The 17,565-nt window shown below is 41.1% G+C and overlaps 1 protein-coding gene across 5 annotated transcripts in view; it reads right to left on the bottom strand.

The window, feature by feature from the left end:
- Positions 1-17,565, bottom strand: part of LARS2 (leucyl-tRNA synthetase 2, mitochondrial) — a 201,403-nt gene that overhangs the window by 47,525 nt on the left and 136,313 nt on the right. For all 5 annotated transcript variants that reach the window (XR_004538050.1, XM_033930320.1, XM_033930317.1 and 2 more), the window contains 2 exons: positions 11,215-11,318; positions 5,962-6,144 (listed from right to left, as the gene is read on the bottom strand). Coding sequence is in view for 4 of the 5 variants with exons in the window: in XM_033930320.1 (XP_033786211.1) it covers positions 5,962-6,144; positions 11,215-11,318 (287 nt within the window). In the remaining variant the exon portion in view is untranslated. The remainder of the gene's footprint in view (positions 1-5,961; positions 6,145-11,214; positions 11,319-17,565) is intronic.

The raw sequence follows: 17,565 nt of genomic DNA on the forward strand, positions 1-17,565 counted from the left end.
TAGTCCGTGTCAAATTGGACAATGTAAATAATCTTCTCTGCTCTATCTTGTCGATTCCTTTCAGTATTTTGAAGGTCTCGATCATATCCCCACGCAGTCTCCTTTTCTCAAGGGAGAACAATCCTAGTGTTATAAGTCTGTCCTCGTATTCCAGTTTCTCCATACCCTTCACCAGTTTTGTTGCTCGTCTCTGCACCCTCTCCAGCAGTTTTATATCCTTCTTTAGGTAGGGAGACCAATGTTGGACGCAGTATTCCAAGTGTGGTCTGACCATTGCCCTATAAAGCGGCATTATAACTTTCTCCGATCTACTCGAGATTCCTTTCTTTATCATGCCCAACATTCTATTTGCCTTCTTTGCCGCTGCCGCGCATTGTGCCGACGGCTTCAGGGTCCTATCTATCAGTACACCCAGGTCCTTTTCTTGTTCACTCTTCCCCAGAGTTGCACCTGACATTGTATACTCGTATTCCTTATTTTTATTTCCTAAATGCATTACCTTGCATTTCTCCACATTGAACTTCATCTGCCATTTCTCCGCCCATGTTTCTAACCGACACAAGTCGCTCTGGAGTTTCTCTCTATCATCCTGCGATCTGATCGCCCGGCATAGTTTTGTATCGTCTGCAAACTTGATGATCTCACTGGATGTTCCTTCCTCCAGGTCATTGATATAAATATTAAAAAGGATCGGCCCAAGTACCGAGCCCTGGGGTACACCACTAGTCACTTTCTCCCAGTCGGAGAACTTCCCATTTATGCCCACTCTCTGCTTTCGGTTTTCCAGCCATTTGCCTATCCACCTTTGTATATCCCCCTCTATGCCATGGCTTTGTAGTTTCCTGAGAAGTCTTTCGTGTGGAACTTTGTCGAACGCTTTCTGGAAGTCCAAGTATATTATGTCCACCGGCTTCCCACTATCAATTTGCTCGTTCACGGTCTCAAAAAATTGGAGTAAATTCGTCAAACATGATTTCCCTTTCCTGAATCCATGTTGACTGGGTTTCATCAAGTCATGTGCGTCCAAGTGCCGGACTATGCTATCCTTGATCAGTGCTTCAACCATCTTGCCAGGGACAGACGTAAGACTCACAGGTCTATAGTTGCCCGGTTCCCCTCTCGATCCTTTTTTGAAAATTGGGGTGACGTTCGCTATCCTCCAGTCGTCCGGTATCTGTCCAGTTCTGATTGTCAGGTTTGCAAGTTTTTGCAATAACTCTCCGATTTCAACCTTCAATTCCTTTAAGACTCTCAGATGAATCCCATCCGGTCCAGGGGATTTGTCACTTTTAAGTTTGTCGATCTGATAGTATATCTGGTCTAAGTCCACTTCAACTGTGGTGAGGCTGTCTTCTATTTCTCCTGCAAACACTTTCTCCGCTTCAGGTATTGTTGAGGTGTCCTCCTTCGTAAAGACGGACGCAAAGAAGGAATTTAGTTTGTCTGCGATTTGTTTATCTTCCTTGATGTACCCTTTTCTTCCCTGGTCGTCCAGGGGTCCCACTGCCTCTTTTGCAGGTTTTTTCCCTTTCACGTATCTAAAGAAGGGCTTGAAGTTTTTGGCCTCCTGGGCTATTTTTTCCTCATATTCCTGTTTTGCATCCCTCACCGCCTTGTGACATTTCTTCTGATCATCTTTATGTTTGTTCCAGGCTTCGGTTGTCTTTATGCATTTCCATTTTTTGAAAGAGTCCTTCTTTTCTTTTATGGCTTCCTTCACCTGTATGGTAAGCCATGCCGGTTCTCTTTTGCTCTTTGTTCTCCGATCTTTGGAAATCCTCGGAATGTAGAGATCTTGTGCTTCTGTGATAGTATTTTTCAGTAGGGTCCATGCCTGATCAACCGTTTCAAGTTTGTCCACCATCTTCTCGAGTCGTTTTTCTACCATGGCTCTCATGCTATCGTATTTACCCTTTTTAAAGTTCAAGGTGGTGGTTAAGGTTTTGGCATGTTTCCCTTTCCCGATGTCAAGTTTAAAGTTGATTACATTGTGATCACTCGTTCCCAGTGGAACCATGACTTCCACTTCTGTTATCGGTCCCGTGAGGCCATTTAGGACCAAGTCCAAGGTGGCGTTGCCTCTTGTCGGCTCTTTTACCATTTGTTCCAGGAAGCAATCCCCTAGCACCTCCAGGAACTTGGCTTCCTTGCCGCAGTTGGAGGTTGCTAGTTTCCAGTCTATCCCTGGGAAATTGAAGTCTCCCAATATAATTACATTGCCTGTCTTGCATTCTTGTTTGATTTCCTCCATCATTTCTGAGTCAGTTTCCTCCGCCTGTCCTGGTGGACGATAGTAAAGGCCAATTTTCGTATCTGCGCCATATTGACCAGGAATTTTGATCCAGAGTGACTCAAGCTTCTCTTTCATTTCTGTTGTAACCATTTCAACAGAATCTATTCCCTCCTTAACATATAGAGCAATACCTCCACCTTTCTGCCCTACTCGATCTCTTCTATACAGTTTGTATCCCTGTAGTACTGTGTCCCATTTGTTTTCTTCATTCAACCATGTTTCTGTTATGCCAATGATATCCAATATGTCATGTCTTGCTATTGTCTCTAGTTCCCCCATTTTGTTACCCAGACTTCTAGCATTCGTATACATACATCTAAGTTCCCTTCATGTTACCTTTTTGGACCTTCTACTCTTGGCCGTCCCTGTAGTTTCAATTACGGTATCCTTTACTGCTCCTGTGTTATCACCCTTGTTTGCTGTGTGGTCGTCCCCTCCTGTGTCTGAGTTGTCCCTTCCTGCTTTTTCTCCCTTATTGGCTGTGAGGTCGTCTTCTCTTGTGTAGGTGTAGTTGTCCTTGGCTTCTTCGTCGGGGCATCCTGCTATCCGTACCATCGACTTACAACTTGCTGCTTTTACTTGCTTCGGGCCTTCCTCGCTGCCGGGTCCTGCCTTCGTGGAAACAGAAAAGTAGGCAGGTCCCGGCAACAAGGAAGGCCCGAAGCAAGTAAAAGCAGCAAGTGTAGTGGTATACCATTTGAGGAAAAAAAAAACGCACGGACGTCGGACCTGATTCTGCTTGCTCTCGCCACGGACACGGACCTCAGATTTTTAAGGCGGTACAGGTTTAGATCTGCGAGGTCCGTCAGGTCCGTGAGGTCCGCGTTTTACCCCTTCCCCAACCTTGGTGCTTATTGTGGTCAGCCAGGAAGAATGAAATCAAAAGAGTTTAGTCAAGCTGTGATTTGAACTTTATAGGCTTTTTTTTTTCATCCTATAACTGGCAGGCAGAAGAATGCTCCATTTATTAATCTTGCAAAGTCTGATACAGGAAAAGCTAGAAGTGCATCAGGATTTAAGGAGCTTGGGGTGTGCAAATCTACTTAATGCAGAGATTACAGTAAAACAAAATCACTTTTCTATTTCACTGCAGCTCTATGAGGTTCTTTTGCCCTTAGCTATAGTCAAATGATGGATAGGAATATGTTTATTTCATTTAAGTTAAGGGAAAACAATATTTTTTCTGAGTATCCTTTAAATAATGGTTCACAAATTAATTCAGCCTGTTTTAAGGCTGGGTTTTATTTTTCATATTATTGCTTCTGTTTTTATAATCCTTAAAAAAATAAGGGGCAATTCTCCAAGTGGGTTCTTCCTCGTAGGCACCCTGAGACTGTACAGGGAACGCCTATTCTTTAGCAGTGAATGGGCTCCCAGGTTCCATTACAGAATGGTAGCATATAGCCTTAGATTCAGGCGCTTTACAGTTAAGCCATAGAGCATGTCCACTTGTGGGAGAAATGATTTTATTTCCAGAGATTGTGGATGATTTGTTGTTCATCCACGGGTTAAAAAATAAGGACAATTAAAAGTACAGGTTGTGTTTTGTTTTTGTATAGTTAACTAAGTTGTAAAGTTGTAAAGAATGTTTCCTTTATACGTTAATAAAGATAAGTATATAAAATCATACCTGTTTGAGGCTTTTATGCATGCTGCGGTGGCGGTGACGGGGCGGTGAAAGGGATGGCGGTGGCGGTGACGGGGCAGTGAAGGGAATGGCGGTGACGGGGCGGTGCAGAGGATAGTCGGCCGGGGACGGGGACAAATTTTTTCCCCGTGTCATTCTCTAATGCATAACCTAGTGTTCAAGACTACTAGACAAGACACATTGCAAAGTACAAGTAGAAAAAAATGAAACTTGCACAATAACCACTAGAGGGATACTGTCACCACAGATTTCCTTCTAATCCCTAATTACTAAGGCCCTCTGTCTCATATCAAAGATTAACTACTGGCCAGTATATTTTGAAGCCTGGAATAACATTCATTAGAAATTGGCACACTCGCTTTATTCATAAGTATATTTGATACTTTATTTTATTGTACCTCACTTTTTAGTGATTGAAGAAGCATGTAATCATATCTTTTACTTTAAACCGTATCCATTGGCTCACCCTTAATAAAAGAAAGCAAATGGTACACTCTTGTTAGTCTACTCATATCAAGCTCCAAAAGGGAGCCTATTAGAACTTCACAGATGAAGTTACTACTAAAAAGCTAAAATCTTGTGTACATTTTCTATCCTTTTCAGATTTCATTTTCTAAGTCTGTAGTCCTCAACCCAATCCTTGGGGATTCCCCAACTAGTCAGTCTTTCAGAATATCACCAATGAATATGTATCAGCAAATTATTAATATAGTAGACTCTCCGTTAATCAGAATTCAAGCAATCAGAACTCTCAAGCAACCAGTCAAAAAAAAAAATCGAAGAAATACTGTAATACTTTAAATAAAAATAAAATCAATTTCTGGCTGAAATTTAACTGTAAACATGGCACACCACACCTGAATACACCCATGCCTTGCCTACCACATGTCCGGTAGCTTGTCTATAACAGTATATGGTATGGTATAATATTAATTAGGCCTATTTTTAATAGTAACTCTCAAACAACCAGAAACTACATTTATCCAGCATCTATCGATCCCCCATGAATGCCAGTTAACTGAAAGTCTACAATAATAGGGGAATACTCTTTAAAAAATTCATATGTAAATGATATGCACCCAAGAAGAATCTTCACATAATAAAACTGAACAGGGTGACTTGTAATATAAAAAAATAATATATCAAAACACTTTAAAAAATATGATGTATGCTCAGAAACCAGGTGTCCATATATGTGATAAGATCACTGAAGAGCTCTGTTGCAATCACTCCACACAAAGGTAGAGAAGCAATTCAAAAATCTTAACAAGCATTTCTAAGTCAGCTTCACTATAGCAGTCACTTACCTGGCAGTTCTTTAGCGCTGAGATACTGGAACAGTAATTCACAAAAAGAAGCAATCTTCACCCCTTAATGCAGCATAAAACCCTCAATTGTGATATAGTTTTGCTGAAAATATTGACTTCTTCAGGATAAAAGGCTGCAGAGAGGTCCCATAATATATATGGGCACTTGGTTTCTGATCCAGTGAACGTATATGAGATATACAGGATGCATACAAATATACAGCAGTGAATGCATACTTCTCTCAGATGCATTCATTGTGGATCTCTTGAAAACCAGCCTGGTCGGGGAATCCCCAAAGATGAGTTTGAGGATTGTTGTGCTAAAAGCAATATTCCCACTGCCAAAAGGCTACTTTGTCAAGGCTAATTCTTTGGACTTCATTTAGTTGCTTACAGTTTCAGTTGTGGATGGTGACAAACTATTTTTTGATTCATTAATCAAGGGGATTATGGTTTAGAACAGTGCTTTTCAACCTAGTCCTTGAGGCACATCCAGCCAGTCAGGGTTTCAGGATATCCAAAATGAATATGCATCAGAGAGATTTGCATGTATTGCCTTTTATCTCATGCATATTAATTGTGGATATCCTGAAAACCCAACTGGCTGGATGTGCCCCAGAGAATGGGTTTAGAAGCACTAGTTTAGATTACTTCTAGCACACTTGCAAAACAGAAGGATATAAAAGGAAAGAAAAGTTAGGCGTCAAACCTACTCTTTAAATCCCACAGAATGTTCTTTTCTGGAGGTGCAGCAAAGAGCATATAGAGCCGGATAGTATTGATCCCATACTGTTGTACTATTTCTTCAGGATCTAGACCATTGTGCTTTGATTTGCTCATTTTTTCCCACGTAACTTCAAGTTTCTCCCCAGTGACAGCATGAACAGGTTCGGAACCTGTGGACAAAAAATTATGCAGAATGCAAAACCAAAACACAAAATGCAAAACCAAAACACATTTACTGATATCTTAGTAGGCTGTGATAACGCTTACTGAGCCAAAATAAGAAAACCAAAAGCATTCTGGGGTAGCTTTCAAGCCAACACTAAGGTTTCAGCTTCTTATGAAGGGAGCTGGTGTATTAAAAGCCCTTGAGTGGTTTATATTGCTTTGTAAAAAATAGGATTGTCATGGTAAGTCTGATTCAGCTCACACCTTGGAAGAAGGTCAATAGTTGCAAATAATGCCATTGGAGAATAGGGTCCTGTTATCACCCATTTGTTTTTATTTATAACAATTTTGAAAATTATAACCAAGCAATAATAACTTGTACAGAAAAGTGATCGTACAGAAAATTAAAAGCTACAATGAGAACAAAATAAGACAAAAATAGCCTAACACTAGATCACGCAAGTCCACAAATTGAGATCCAAGAATTATTAAAGGAGAACTCAAAAGAAATTAACCCTCCCTCTCCTTTCACAAAGCCTTGATAGCGGCTGCTGTTGTGGTAACTGTCCCGAAGCTCACAGGGATTTAAAGGGCTTTGGGGCTTTTGCCATGTGGCAGCTGCTAGCACGGCTTTGTAAGGGGGTAAGAAAGGAATCACCTAACAGCCTCAGGACCCAAATTCTATATCAAAGAGAGCTAAATATGAGCCAGGAAACAACTGGCTGAGATTCCCGCAAAGGACGCTTGGTTGCAAGGACAGCAGTAAGGTGATATGGGTCAAAGAAAACACTTTTACCAATTCATTTAATATTTATTTCAGTCCCTTTGCTGAAAAGATCTGCTCTTTTTTTATTCAGACCACGCTTATACATTAATAACATAAGAGTTGCCATACTGGGACAGATCAAATGTCCATCAAATCTAGTATCCTGTTTCTAACAGAGGCCAGTCCAGATCATAAATATCTGGCAAGATCCCAACAGAGTAAAATAGTTTTTATGCTACTTAGCAGTAGAGCAGATCTTCCCAAGTCCATCTTAATAATGGCTTTTGGACTTTTTAGGAAATTATATCCATTTTTAAACTCTGCTAAGCTAATTGTTTCCACCACATTCTCTGGTAACAAACTCCAGGTTTAATTATGCGTAGAGTGAAGAAATATTTTCTCTGGCTTGTTTTAAATCTACTACTTAGTGGCTTCATTGCATGTCCCCTTAGTCCTAGTATATTTGGAAAGAATAAAAACATGATTCATGTCTACCCATTCCATTACTACACTCAGTATTTTATAGACCTCTATCATACCTCCACTTGAGCTGTTACTTCTCCAAGCTGAAGAGCCCTGGCTGCTTTAGCCCTTCCTAATAGGGATGTTGTTCCATCCCCTTTATCATTTTCGTCACCCTTCTCTGAACCTTTTCTTTTTTTTTTTTTTTGAGATGCAGTGACCAGAGTTCCACACAGGTATGGTCGCAACATGGAGCAATACAAAGACATTTCTCATTCTTGTTTTCCATTCGTTTCCTAATAATTTCTAACATTCTATTTGTTTTCTGAGCCGCTGCTGACATCTAGATACTTTTCTGAGTGGTGACTCCTAATGTGAAACTTTTTATCATGTAGCTATAGTTCAGGCTCCTCTTTCCCACATGCATCACTTTGCACTTGCTCACATTAAACATCATCTGCCATTTTGTTGCCAAGTCTCCCAAAGGCCTTTTGCAATTTTTTACAGTCCTCTTGCAATTTAACTTTGGATAACTTTATGTCATCAGCAAGTTTAAATACACCTCACTAATTATTCCCATTTTTAGATTATTTATAAATATGCTAAAAAGCAGAGATCCCAGCCCAGACCCTTGGAGAACCTCACTTTCTACCCTTCTCTATTGAGAATATTGAACTTTTAAACCTACTCTGTTTCTATATTTTAACCAGTTCTTAATCTGTCCCATTATTTTCTAATTTCCTCAGAAGTCTTTTATGAGGCACGTTTGTCAAATGCCTTTTGAATATCCAGATATTCAATATCGACCAGCTCACCTTTATCCATATGTTTATTCACCCATTCAAAGAAATGTAGTAGAGATCAGTGATGCAACATTTCCCTTGACTAAATTCATGTTGGCTTTGTCACATTAATCCATGCCTATGTATATGCTCTGTACTTTTGTTCTACCATTTTGTCTGGCACCATTTCCTCTTCCCTTCCCTGTCCTCCCCTTAAAAAATTAAATAGCTAGTAAAGATCCCCAGCTTCTCCCGCCTCCCCACAGCTGAAGACATCTACAACCACCAACCCATGTTTAGAAAAGTGCAATAGTCAAAGGCAGTGATCTGTGCCACTGACACCAGCACCCTACGCATGCTCAGTTCTCATGCTTGAAAATTGAGTATGCCCATGGTGCCAGTGTGAGCAATTTGGAGCAGCACCACTGACTGCCAAGATTTTTGATTTTCAGTGGGTGGCAGTGTTGGTGGTCAGGGTATGGGAGGTAACATAGAGCTGTTGGACTATAGGGGTGGGGGGAGAGAGGGGACTCAGAGCTTCTGGATCATAAGGGAGCAGGAAGAGAACAAGGCCTTGCTGGACCATCGGGGTGGGGGAGAGGGGGCATGAAGCTGCTGCCCCTCATCCCACCCACCCCTAGGCTCACATTATCTTTATACTCTACTTAACTACCCTTAACAATCTTCCAGCTGATCCTGACAAGAGAAAATCATCATGAATTGAGGCTCCAACGTCCAGACCTTTCATCAGGTTGCCCTCTTGACTATCATTGAGTCATACTTTCTTTATAAGCAAGTCTATGGCTCCATTATACCTTCTTCCCTTGATACTGAACTTACCCCATCTCCCCTTCCACCCCAAACCACTGCATTCCTCAAGTCCACATTACCCATTTTTTAAAATTCACCACTCACCATCCCTTTTATTGCCCACCTTCTTCACAGCTCTAAGGCTTCAACAGTTTCTCCCTCTCATTCAACCTTCCCCATCCTGTCTGACTGCATCTCACCTGCATTGCACCTCTCCTACTCTTCTGCTCCTCCTGTTGCTCACTGCTGGGGACATCAACCCCAATCCTGGCTCCCCTAATCAAGTCTCACCCTATTCATGCAGATCACACTTTAACATCTCCAACCTTATTTCCATTCCTCTCATCTTCTCTACCCTTTTCATATGCCCTTTGGAATGCCCGCTCTATCTCCAACAAGCTCGCTTATGTCCATGACCTCTTTATCTCTCATTCTTTCCACATGCTTGTACTAACTGAGACCTGGCTCTGCCCCAAAGTTCCCTCTAAGCCAGGGAAGCAGCTGTGCAAGTCATGATGTGTTCTGAATTTGGGCTGGGCTGGCCCATGGTGGGTGGTGGCAAAGGCAAGCAATTAATGAAAATTACCGTATTTTTCGCTCTATAAGACATACCTGACCATAAGATGCACCCACCTGTAGAGGAGAAAAAAAAATTCTGAACTAAATGGTGTGCCCTGTACCCTGTCCCCCCTCTGGTGGTCTAGTGGTAGGCTGGGACGGGGACAGGGTACATCTAGTGGTAGGCACATGTAGTGGCAGCTAGCCAGCTACATGCCCCCAGCCAGTCCCAAGCCAGCCAGCCCCCAGCCAGTGAGCCAGCCCCAAGGCAGCCAGCCAGCCAGCCAACTCCAAGCCAGCCATCCAACCCACTCCAAGCCAACCGGCCAACCCTGCTTGGTCCCGTGCTGCACTCCGAATGGCTGCCTGTCAGTTCTCACGGGATGAGTGCAGCACGGGACCAAGCAGGCACGCAAAAAGTTCGCCCCCTTTTTGGAGGTGGAAAAAGTGCATCTTATGGAGCGAAAAATGCGGTATGTCAAATTTGCTAAAATTTATACCAGACACATTATATCTTTAGGGCTATATCCCTACTGGTCAACAGACTTGCTAAAATGGACATTTACCTATAAATGTAAAATAATAACGCTACTAGAAAAGAAATGTATATTTTTTACCTTCATTCTTTTCTCTAAGGTTAGCAATCAATTGTAGAAAAATCATTTGCTTCCTGTTGTGTTTAGGAAATGTTAAATTCTTAACCTAAATTTTAAAGTCCTTGCCTCTGGTTAAATGATATATTTTTAGTTAACGAACTAATTAATAGGAAACAGTCCAATCATTTGGTGATGTTAATCATACCGTTCATCACCATTTCTTATATATACAAAAACTAAACTTAAAATCTTCAAAAATATCAAATTCCATTAAATAATATAGCGTTGCTGTGAAGTGCTCAGACCCTCAACCAAAACGTCAAGTGATATAGCATGGCAATGACTGTCAACGAGACCATCATAGCCTTCACAGTCTCTTACCACCAATCAAATTGAAAAAGCTCTCCATGAGCAATTACACAATGTATCAAATCCACTTATCTGGAACTCCTTGGTGGTGATGTTAATTTCTGACAGCCGCGCCAGGATATTGTTGAATTCTAAATAATAAAGTAAATGCTGCTACAGTGCTGTCTCAACAATAGCCCGGCTCTCAGAAATTGACACCACCTCTCACCTGGACTATTGCAACTTGCTTCTCACAGATTTTCTGCTAAGCCATCTCTCTCTCCCCTTCAATCTGTTCATAACATCGGTGTCGTTATGCTCACATTACCCCTCTCCCCAAATCACTCCGCTGGCTCCCTGTCCACTTTCATATAAAGTTCAAACTCCTCTTGTTGACCTTCAAGTGTATTCACTCTGCAGCTCCTCAGTGCCCAGTAGTGGAGAGATTTATGTTGCTATTAATCAGGGGGAACAGGGATTTTGTAGATACAAAGCATGTTTACATTTAACTCATAAAAACTGCTCTAATGTGTAAGACCAAATGTCTGGGAATTGTCATGTATGTGGTATGTCACATATGCAAGCATTGTCTGTCAGGTGTGTCCTGACTGAAAAAAGGTTGCAAACCACTGGGTTAGATGGAATGCTGGTCTGACTTAGTATGGCAAATTTGCTCTTAATTAGTCCAGAAAAATATGACAGGATTAACAGTAAGCATATTAGATCTCGTAATATTTATAAAGAATAACTTACCGCTAAAATTAACATCCTTTTTCTTCAGATACTGACCAGTTGAAGGTAGTTTGAAGGATTTTGCTTTGATCAGGCCTTGAACTAAGAGCTTATGAAAAGGCTCCCTAGAATGCAAGAAATAGAGGTAAAAAGCAGCTGTCAAAGGCAGAATTGTCACAAAAATTTTAATGCACTTTAAAGGTAGCCTCCATTCTATATTAAAACTCTTGAAAAGCGGACTATAGATCAATGCTTCTACTAAGGAGTGCTACTTTGGGAAGTGCATCTGTCTTTAAGAGATTTTCGCTTCCCGATTGTTTTTGGGTTTCCCCCACTAAGGAGTGGCCGGGTGCATGCTATTTTTTGTGTGAGCAACAAGCTCTAGAAACCAACAATTTGTGATCCCTATATTAGCAATGCATTTTTGTACATAGCACAAAAACCATCACACATATGGTAATTGATTTTAATTTAGTTCGATAACATTTTTATAGTTTAATTTTGTTTGAAAGTCAGGCCAGTGAGCAACCATGTAACAACTAAGTAAAATATATGAGCGATTGCATACATGCTCTGTTTAAAAGGAGCATAGCTCTAGATCTTTTGAGTATTTTGCTGCAGGCAAAAGATTAATGTGTTTCTTTAAACACTCCCTCCAGAAAAACCTTTTTTTCCCCGATTACTCATGAATTAAAATGTTTACCATCAGAATATCCTATTTAACCATCTGCATGATGGAATACAGTGTGCGCTTATAAAATTTGTGAAAATTACTAAGGGATGATTAGCAGCTACCATGGAGGGCACGGATCTCGCCCTGATGGAACAATTAATAAGATGGGGTTTTCAGGAGAGATGCTCCAGGTATAGGAGGAGTACTGGCTTGTTTTTAATTGGCCTCTAAGGTAGCTGAATAAAAGGTAGCATTTTAATGATCAAATATTTTCTCATCATTGCTTTTTGCCTGGATTCAAGTGTGACACCTCATTTGCCTGCCTTTTTCAATAACTGTCTGGTTTGTTGCTGATCTCTTAGTACTAGCACTGTAAATAGCCTTTCTGTTGCAAGCACCCTGCTTTTGTGCTTAGAAAATCAGAAAACATTTAGAAAGAGTAACACAAAAGAGCTGAAAAGTAAAATGGTGGCAATATTATGAAAAGAGATCTAAGGTTCAAACCTTAAATGTTTCTCTTTACCATAAACATTGTAGTTCTTCCCCCTTTCCTTATGTTTTTTGTAAGTTTATTTACATCTATATAAGTCTGTTGTATGTATTTTAATTGTATCCCAACAAAGAAAAATGGGGAGACCCAATGAGCCACAGTGAAAACAATCCACCGATGAGAACAAAAACAACAAACTGTGGATACAGATATTCTGGAGATAATTTATTATACACTGATATATAAAAACATGAAAATTCAATGAAAAAAGTACAATGATAAAAAATACAATGGTAAAAATCCAACCAGATCCTACACGGTCCGTGTTTCAGCGAACACGCTTTCCTCAGGGGTCCAATGGTTTGCAAACTCACATATAAAGAATTGGACTGAAAACAGTCTATTGTCTTTAAACATGTGAGCAAAGAACACCGCAGACAAGCTGAAGTAGCAAAAAAACGATATAGAGAGAACCCAGTGGGGCACATACTTTTTTTTTTTTTAAACATACACCTGTGACATATTTTATTTGACAAGCTCAAAATAGTATACAATTCATAAATACAGTACATTCTTCCTTGACTTTCCCAATGCACTCACTAACCTTCCCCCCCCTCAATTAAACCATCCCATTGTACAGAATAAATCTCTATTCAAATCCATAGCAAACTGTAGAGAATGGTCAGATTAACATTATATTGTGCCTTAGGTCAGTGCTTCTCAACCCAGTCCTTGGAGCACACTGAGCCTGTCGAGTTTTCAGGACATCCACAATAAATATGCATGAGATACATTTTTAACCTAGATAAACATAAATTTGTGGGTTCCCTTTACCATGAAACCTTATTTCTTCTTCCCCCTCAAGTCACATCCACTTTCCCTCTCCCCCTCCAAATCTTCAAAATCCACAAAGAGGCAACGTGATATTATGCATTTGGATTTTCAAAAGGCATTTGACAAAGTACCTCACGAAAGACTTCTGAGGAAATTAGAAAGTCATGGGATAGGAGGTAATGTTGTTTTATGCATTGAGAACTGACTGGGTTTGGCACAGTGGAAAAGGGGGAGGAATATAAAAATAGAGGAATAAAGACTCATGTTCAGACCTTTACAGATTAAATAATTCTGGTTTCTACCTATTTTCCTAATTTCCTAAAGGCAGATTTAAGATATTGGTGCCCATAGGTAAGGCTGGGGAGAACCTGTACAAAGTCTAGTTGCAGAAACAGACTTTTTACCACTCTAATCCAAATTGGACATTCTTCCAGCCAACAGAGAGCAGGTCAGCTCAGGAACTGCAGAGAAAGGAAAGGGGTGTTGGGCCCCTTCCCCAACGGCCGGTTTCGCACTCTGTACCTGCAAGTAGCATCAGCAATAGCGTACTTGAGGGGGCAGCAGCCCTCACGGTTCCAGCACCACTGCAGTTACTCTGTATCAAGCAGGAGGGAATTAGTTTTTTGGGTTTTTGGGGGGGGGGATTAAAGTTATTCACAAATTTATGGTATTTGTTGGGGGCTGTACCCCTAACCCATACGAATATGGAGGGTGCCCTTCCCTACACACTCTACTTTCACCTCCCACAAACATCCAGCAAGCCTTTCTATAAATCTGTTTTGAAGAGCATTCCCAAAGCCTATGCCACTCCCATGTTGCATTGCTTCGCTTTGATCCATGGGCCTGGTACTTCCTGACTTTTCCCAGGGTTGCTGAGAGGCAGAGTCACATGTGGCAGGAAAAGGCTGATCAGCCATTTGGGCTCCTCACAGCGATCCCTAGCAAACAAGCAAAAGATACCTCATTTCCAGGGGGACAGTTTAGGCTGGTGCTCAGGGCACTCACGAATGACCAAAATTGCGAAAGCCGAACCTGCAAATATGGAGGGAAACCTGTATATAAAAGGGGAGTGATGCGTATGGGTAGAGGAGTATGAGTATGTGTAGTGAGTAAAATGAAATGTGAGTTGTTGGTCTGTGTGCAGTGTGTATAGAAATGTGTAGGTGTGTTTGTGTTATGGGTTTATGGGGAGGGGTATGGGCCTCTATGTAAGAGTGGGTGTATGTGCATATGAAGAGTTGGGGGACAGATGGGTGAAGGGCTATAGGGCGGTGTGTGAAGGAGTATGTTTGTAGGCATATATGGAGGGCTTATATGTGGATGTGGGTTTAGGCATGTGTGTCAGGTGGGAGCATGTGCATGGGTGGGGGTAGTGGATGTGGTGTATGAATGTGGGTGAAGGAGTGTGTGGGGTGCGGTTGGAAATGGTATTGGGAGTTGTGTGGGCATGGGTTTATGTGTATGTGACGAGCTTGCAGGATGTATATATGTGGGTGCACAGAGGAAAAGGGGTCATGGTGATTCCTACTGGCCAAGAGATAGGAACTGTAATTACAGTACTGTATATAGAGTTCTGGATAGGGCTCTGTTGCATGGCTCCTGGCCATAAACAGTCACTAAACTGACTGGGTTTGGCACATTGGTAGGAATAAACAGAGGAATAAAGACATGTTCAGATTGAAAAGCAGCCCAAAGAAGGAGGAAATTGCCAAGCCAGTCCTCCAAAACAAACCTGCATACAATGGCCTTAGTCTAAGGGTAAGTTACATATTTTAGACACCCTAATGATCACAGAGCAGCAGCGATACCTTGCTTTACTCTGTCATCCTTTCAAGCCTCTGATATAACACAAGCATTTCGCCCAAATTAAGTTATTTTCTTATCTTGTTGAGAGCTCCTAACTGACAGCTGCACTGTGCTGGGCCTCATACAGCATTCTGACAAGGTGCAAATTGATCTCATTTGCACCTCCTGTGATTGCAAAACATTTTTCCCTCCCACGTTTAAGAAAACTCATCATCAGCTCTGATCAAAATGAAACAGGAAGATAAAGCTATGATCAGTGGAAGGGGCAGATTCAGACAACTGAACCTGCTGGAGAATGAAAAGGAATAAAGGAGGAGCTGAAAGGCGCTCAAAGAAATTCTATGAGCATTGGAGCTTTTACCTCAGCGGCCCATGATAAAAAAAACCTTAACGCAGCTTGATAAAGGGGGCTTATATTTTTAATAGGCTAAAATTTGTGCATGTCTGGCTTGGATTTTGAAATATATTGATCTATGTATTACATATATTCATTCATTTATTTGCTTATTCATTCATTTATTTACTTATTTACAAACAGATGCTGTGCTCTCCATTTTTATGTATTTTGACTATCATAGGTCAGCAGAGACATTAAAATGTTAAGTACAGAAACTTTTTTATAGGGACTTTTGTTGTAATTGCAGTTTCAAGAGAAGAATTCCACTCCTGGTGCTATCTTTGTACAGGTAACATAGCCAAGGGCTTTGTGGCCTTCTCCTAAACAGATGCAAGTCCATGCTGTAATGGTCAGTGATAGACATATTCCACAGACACAAAAAGAGTATGTCCCAACGAAACCTCCAATCCAGTAAAAAAAAAAAGCAAAAATGAAAAATGAAACATGAAATCTGATTGGTCACTGTGGGCAAGTTCTCACACATACATACCACCTCCCCATAGCCACTCTGCCCTTTTCTCAAGATACTCCCATGTGCCCTCTGCCCTTCTCTCTCTTAGACACACATACACAGACACATCCAGTGTGCCCCTTGCTCTTCTCTGACACATCCCACCTGCCCTCAGTCTCTCTCTGAGAGTTTGTTGATTTTGCTCTCTCAAGAGACTGGGAGTTATAAGATCAACAGGCTCTTCTTGCATCTCAACACATATCAGTTACTGCAAAAAGTCTAAAGCCCTGTCTGATGGTATAGCAAACTAAAACTATATTAAAAAGTTTTGATATCACCTCAGTAAGGCCAATCCACCAATCCAGGACCTTACCACATCATAACATCACTAACCTTCAGAACTCAAAGAGCAACAACCTTATGCACTGTAAATATTACACCAGGTCCTAAAATGCTAATATAGCACTTAGGGCCAGATTCTCAAAACAAAAATCTGCCTTTAATGTGCCTGCTAAATAGGCTCCAGCTGATTTACAATGCACCTATTTTAGCGGCGAATTATCAAAATGGCTTAGAGAGGTCTTTTCCAAGTTTTTTAGCAGTCTCCGATACTGCCATGCAAATGTAGTACAATCAGGCCATTAATACTGAAATGATCACTCTGAACGATTCTCTATAATCACCGAGTGATTCTCTAACCTCATTGTGCCACATTTGCATCCAAAATTTACTGACAGGTCTGAGCTATAATTGCCTTACTTTCTGATCAGTGCCTTTTCAGGAAAGAGGTTTGAAAACTCAAATCCCCGCCTATGCAAATTAAAATAATAATAAAAAAATCAACAACAAAAAACAAACAAACTGAAGATCGGCAGGAGAGATGCTCACTCTCTTGTGCTGCGTTGCACAATCACCCAACACTGCTAAGCACCCCCCCAAAAAAATTAAAATAATGAAAAAAAACGTGCAATAGCAGTACAAAGAGTGACATATACTAAATTTATAAAAATATGGGGGCCATTGGCAAAATATTGTAGTGAATAGTCAGCACTTCTTCTCTTCTCCTTTTTCGTTTTCTTTTTTTTTTTTAGCACACTAAAGGGGGGAGGGAGTTGGAAATAATGTTACATATTATGTTATACTATGATATATAATATATGTATATTTTTTATTGAAAATATGATGAAGGGTGGGTGGTAGGGGGGGTTATTGATTTTACCAGATGTTTATATGGCAGATATCAAAGTGCTATTCTGGAATAATTTGTTGTAATATACTCTTTTGTGCACTTGTTGTTTAATTTGAAAACGAATAAAGAATTATAAAAAAAAAACCCAACAAAAAAAAACCCCAACCCAAATTGAAGTTCAGCAAGAGAGATGCCCACTCACCTGCCACACTGCCAACACTAATAACTCCCACCCCGCAGTGAGAGAGATGCCCACTCTCTCCCACTACCAAGCAACACCCCCCAGGCAGTGGGACAGATTCCCATTCTCTCCTGCCGCCAAGCAATAGACACCCCGACATCCCCCCAGGCAGTGGGAGAGCTACCCACTTCTTCCTGCCGCCAAGCAACAGCACCCCCTAGCAGTGGGAGAGATACCCAATCTTTCCTGCTGCCAATCAACAGACACCTCAAAAACCCCCCCCCCAGGCAGTGGAAAAGATGCCCACTCCCTCCCTCCACTAAGCAACTCCATCACCCAGCAGTGAGAGAG

This window comes from Geotrypetes seraphini, chromosome 2, assembly GCF_902459505.1.
Source record: "Geotrypetes seraphini chromosome 2, aGeoSer1.1, whole genome shotgun sequence".
NCBI classification, from domain to species: Eukaryota; Metazoa; Chordata; class Amphibia; order Gymnophiona; family Dermophiidae; genus Geotrypetes; species Geotrypetes seraphini.